This window comes from Wolffia australiana, chromosome 3, assembly GCF_029677425.1.
Source record: "Wolffia australiana isolate 7733 chromosome 3, ASM2967742v1".
In the NCBI taxonomy this organism is placed as follows: domain Eukaryota; kingdom Viridiplantae; phylum Streptophyta; class Magnoliopsida; order Alismatales; family Araceae; genus Wolffia; species Wolffia australiana.
Genome location: NC_135837.1, coordinates 7,295,046 through 7,299,880, shown reverse-complemented (window position 1 = coordinate 7,299,880; position 4,835 = coordinate 7,295,046). Strand labels below are relative to the sequence as shown.

The 4,835-nt window shown below is 42.9% G+C and overlaps 2 protein-coding genes across 2 annotated transcripts; both read right to left on the bottom strand.

The window, feature by feature from the left end:
* On the bottom strand, nucleotides 1-2,621 carry TAF13 (TBP-associated factor 13). The gene is made up of 5 exons (XM_078572362.1): nucleotides 2,345-2,621; nucleotides 2,206-2,243; nucleotides 984-1,043; nucleotides 407-481; nucleotides 1-279 (listed from the first exon to the last, which is right to left on the bottom strand). The coding sequence occupies exons 1-5, from the start codon at nucleotides 2,445-2,447 to the stop codon at nucleotides 166-168; spliced, it is 390 nt and encodes a 129-aa protein (XP_078428488.1). The 5' UTR covers nucleotides 2,448-2,621; the 3' UTR covers nucleotides 1-165.
* A 541-nt stretch (nucleotides 2,622-3,162) lies between these two features.
* Nucleotides 3,163-4,396, bottom strand: LOC144700815 (uncharacterized). Its single transcript, XM_078572363.1, has one exon. It carries the CDS (start codon nucleotides 4,265-4,267, stop codon nucleotides 3,455-3,457), a length of 813 nt encoding a protein of 270 aa, XP_078428489.1. The 5' UTR covers nucleotides 4,268-4,396; the 3' UTR covers nucleotides 3,163-3,454.
* Between the last annotated feature and the right edge of the window lie 439 nt (nucleotides 4,397-4,835).

The window sequence follows — 4,835 nt, the reverse complement described above, 5'->3', positions numbered from 1 at the left end:
GGTCAGTCTGAAAGAGCTGGTGTTCTTTCATTCTTCGTGTAAAAGAACATAACATTTTCATAAATATATCACCTAAGTTGAAAATTGGAAACTATATTTTTAATAGAAATTTACTATATCATAAAATGAATAAACTTGTTCAAACCTAATGGAGAAGACCATGGTTCAGCCTTCATTCTGAAGGAGCTTATCCTCATCAATCTCAAAAGCTTTCCTGGCCTGCTTAAGCTCTTCATTCATGGACAACAGTTCGGTGCACCGGTGGAACTTTGGCAAGTCCTTCACAGATTAGAGATAAGGAAGAAAATTAGTACTCATTTTCCTAAGTTAAACTAGAGGGACTTTAGCCAAGGATATGGTTTTCAGAGGAATTATTGCTACTTGATAGCACGGGGCTGTCACCTACCTTACGAATCAAAAATAAGAAATCTTCAGTCAAAAGTTTCCCTCTTTTGGATGCAATATCCTGTGCTTTGTGCGCCTGGGAAAGAAATTATTAAAATGATTTAGATCGAGGAGAAAAATATAGGCCCGATTTTTTTAAAAATCTTGTCCGATTCACTTTAAAATCAGTAAATAACCAGGACGATCGTGAACAGGGAGCCTTAATGATATAGAAAGTAGTATTTAATAAACGTAAACAGAGTTCGATGATTAATTGTTTAAGAGACTTTTTAAGTTATTTGATTTGCATTTTAATGACTAATCTCAATCTTTTTCTCAAATTAAAAGCTGGAATACACTGAAAACTAGAAGTTCTTAGAGACACAATGTACGTTGGGATTGATTTAGTCACTAGGACTTTTGCCATCATGTATCAATGAAATGAAGATGAAAAAGCAAGAAAATTGATAACGAAGATTAAATTTTAATCAGCTTGGAAATCTGATCAGAAATTCTTATCCAACTGTATTTTGTTGACCCATTGGAAGTTTCTAACATGAGTGTTAAAGCATAAAAAAATTTAAACCACGACCACTTACCAAGTCAGTAACGTATTCGACAACAATGTCTTCAACGAGGGCAACAGTCTCTGGAAGAGGCTACAGAATAAAAAAAATTATACCTGGTTCTCTTAAAAACAAAAAATATTAATACAATAAAGCAATCAAAGAAAGCTTTTTAAAGAAGGCCCATCATTCCACTACGCCAAAAAAACATTATCCGTTGAAAATCAAGCTTTTGGCAATCAGCAAATCAAACATTACCAACCAGAGTTATATCCAAACTTCAGTTTGACAACCCAAGATAATTTCTTGTTTCGAAATTCTTCTTATGGAGTTCATTAAAATCTGATTCCTGAGAGTCAGAAAAAGTGCTTGAAAGACAAAAGAAATCTCATGACGGGCTTACTAGAAGTAGGTTTAAAATACGACTATGTTTTTAAGAAGAAATAAAATACGAGTAATATTGGAGATATTTTGGCAAAAAAGTAGCAAAAAAGAAATATTAACGAGAATTCCTTGCTTTGAACAGAAAAATTTTGGCTAAAAAATGAAGACAAAGTAGAAGGACACATAACCACCTCATCGAACCTTTATTATCCTTCAAAGTCTGAAGTAAGAGTTCAGGCAAAAAATGGTGCAAAAAAATGCTCTTGTTTCTTTTTAATGACATTAATATTTAATGCCCAAGGATTTGTACACGATGCATTGATGCCTTTAGAAGTTCGTTTACCAATTTCAAAGAGAAGATCATGTAAATTATTATCAGAAACTCCGAAAAGGGAAAGAGGACGGCGACGATCTACGATCACACATTCAAATTCTTATGAATCGTGATAAAGTAAGTCATCATTTTATTCTTCCGCTTAGATCCTAAATTTATTTTCCAAGACGCCATGGGACAAGAGCATAGTCCTAAATCAATCAATACTTGTTTAGTTGGAACCATGAAACTATGTGACATTGAAGATAACATAATAGCAGAATTACATATCTCAATGGGACTTAGAAGTTGTTTCTATCCTTAAAAACTAGCCGCCGAAATTACTGTAAACGACAATCGACAGCATAATCATCATCATTATTTGTTTCAATTGTACTTTATCAGCATACAACCAACCTTCAAATGTGGGGTTTCTTCTAGCACGCTTTTGAGTTTAAAGGCCGATTAAATGCAACAGAAAAGAATTTACGCAAGAGACATATGCGGAGACAAAGGGGAAATTACACATTCATAAACTCAGTGGAAGAAAGTACTTACATTGGGATCATCCCCAAAGCCATACATCATATGCTGCACTGAAATAAAAAATGTTCCAGTCAAATTACAAGAGACATCATTCGCAGTAATGGAATAAAAACAACACGAAGCATGCTCGCAATGACATCTTCTTACGCACAATCTTTCTGGAAGACCCCGCGTTTGCGCTTGAAAGTAGTCTCAGAAGGCTGAGAGGATCCAGCCTTGGCCTTCGCCGCGGCCGACGACGACGAATTCTGCATCCCTACTTTGCGACAATCCGCTTAGATCATCATCCAAACTAGAAATTCAGGCACCAATTCGCAATTATACGCTTGGATTCGCGTCCGATCGTCACCGATTCCTACTTCTTCGAGCAAACCCTCTCGAATCGCGATCGCCCCAATTTACAAAACAGTTGGAAGAAGATGAAAATTTAGAATAAAATGAAGAACATATAAGAGAGAAAGAAACCATCAATTGGGCATTGGAGGCCCAAATTTATTCGGCCCATTAAAAGAATACATGCCCAATAGAGTACGAGGACGGATGACGGAACGGTTCCGAAGACGGGTAAAACGGACCGATTAAACACATCTCATTAAGGAGGGTCGATGAGAGAACAGACGGCGGGACAATTAAACACACTATAATTAAGCAGGTTCCGATGACGGGATGGTACGAAAGCCAAGTAACGACGGATGACGAACCTTACTCTCGGTCCTCACGTGACGACAGAGTAGACCAGGTCAGACACAATGACGTCACTTATTTCAGCTCCATTGGCCAACCATCCTCGAGATGACGTCATTTGACACGACAGCGATAAGATCAAATCCCAACTTGATCGCCCTCGCTGATGTGGAGGATTACATGCTGCCGCCGCCGTCCACGTCATGCCTCAAAAAACCAAACAAACAAATATCTATCTTTTCGGGCCAATTCTTAAAGTATAACATAAAGTTGACTCCAGTCAACGATTTAAGATCTTCAACATTTAACTATTTTAATTATGAATCTGTCCCCGTCCGTACCCCTGACTTTGAAGGAATGTTCCGCCAGCTGTCGGAAAAATGGCGCCAAAAAAACATAAAAATATTACAAAATGTAGAAAAGTCCTCGAGGAGCAAAATTCTTGGGAAAAGACTTTTTCGCCAAAAACCCGGCAGGTGTGTTTCCCGTGGGGGGAGAAATAGTTGATCTTGCTGGGTATTATTCGAATAGAATATCGGGCAAAACTGGTGGGCGAAGGAGAGCCGTCGGATTGGGATCAGACGTCGATCCAGTCGAGGGAGGCCGGGTCAAAGGCGTCGAAACTGAGGTCCTTAACGGGCCCAAGCCCGACAACGAAGTCGTACTCTGCGCCCACCAAGAACGAGTCGACCAGGCCGATTCCGATCCCCAACTCGTCGACCGCCGGCGAGGGCGGCACGTCGGAGTCCACGTCAGCGGCGGCGGCGAGGGAGGAAGAAGAAGAGGCGAGAGAAAAAGGCGGCGCGTCGGAGTCCACGTCAGCGGCGGCGGCGAGGGAGGAAGAAGAAGAGGCGAGAGAAAAAGGCGGCGCGTCGGAGTCCACGTCAGCGGCGGCGGCGAGGGAGGAGGATGAGGAGGAGAGAGAGAAAGGCGGCGCGAGGGGGGCCACGTCAGCGGCGGCGCTGAGTTTGGCGGCGGTGATGCGGGCGGCGGCGCGCTGGTAGGCGGCGGCGGCTTCCTCGGCGGTGTCGAAAGTGCCGAGCCAGAGGCGGGCGCGGCGGACTGGATCGCGAATCTCAGCCGCCCATTTGCCCCAGCGCCGCCGCCGTACGCCGCGGATTTTGGCGGCGCCGCCGTACGCCCCGGCGTTTGGCGGCGGGGCGGCGGCGCGGCGGCGGCAACGAGAGGCCGACACGTGGATCTCGCTGATAAGTCGCTTGGCGGCGCCGCCGTCGTCGCCGGAGTCGTCGGTGGCGTCGGGGTCGTAGCAGAGAACTCGGATCTTCCTCGCCGGCATCGCCGCCGAGGAGATAGAGAGAGAAAGGAGGAGATAGAGAGAGAAAGGGAGGGGGAATTCGGGTGTAGTGAGAGGGGAAGAACCAGCCGACATAAATCCTTGCCCTCGCCGGCGCCGCTGCGCTTTCTCTCTCTTCTCTGTGCCTTTCTCTCTCTTGGTGGATGCTGTTTCTCTCTCTAGGTTGGGAAGGGGGGGAGGACTGCAGAGGGGAAGGATGGGGAGGACGGGACTTGGAATATAAACCCCTCAAAAACCCATTGCTGGTGTCAGATGGTTAGCTAGAGCGAGAGATGACGAATTAATGGCTGTAATTCTGTCCATCCATCTATCTATCTATCTATCTCTCTATATATTTCCCTCTCTCTATCCCCCTCTCTATCTATATATATATATATATATATATATATCTTTATCTATCCATCTATCTGTCTCTATTTATCTATCTACATATCTATATCTATCTATATATCCTTCTCTCTCTATTGTCAATCTATATATCTATATAAATCTTTTTCTATCCCTCTATCTACATCTATCTCTATCTCTATCTATATCTATATCTGTCTCTCCGTTATCTCTCTATCTATATATCCCAATCTATCTCTCTATCTATATTTTTGTAAATCTATCTGTCTCTCTTTCTATCTCTCTCTCTTTATAT

Excerpts from the sequence above, each read along its gene's own strand:
- LOC144700815 (XM_078572363.1), bottom strand. The coding sequence starts at position 4,267 with ATGTCGGCTGGTTCTTCCCCTCTCACTACACCCGAATTCCCCCTCCCT.
- TAF13 (XM_078572362.1), bottom strand. The coding sequence starts at position 2,447 with ATGCAGAATTCGTCGTCGTCGGCCGCGGCGAAGGCCAAGGCTGGATCC. Across the intron at positions 2,244-2,344 it reads CGGGGTCTTCCAGAAAGATT|TGCAGCATATGATGTATGGC; the intron begins GTGCGTAAGAAG and ends TTTTTATTTCAG. Across the intron at positions 280-406 it reads TCTTATTTTTGATTCGTAAG|GACTTGCCAAAGTTCCACCG; the intron begins GTAGGTGACAGC and ends TAATCTGTGAAG.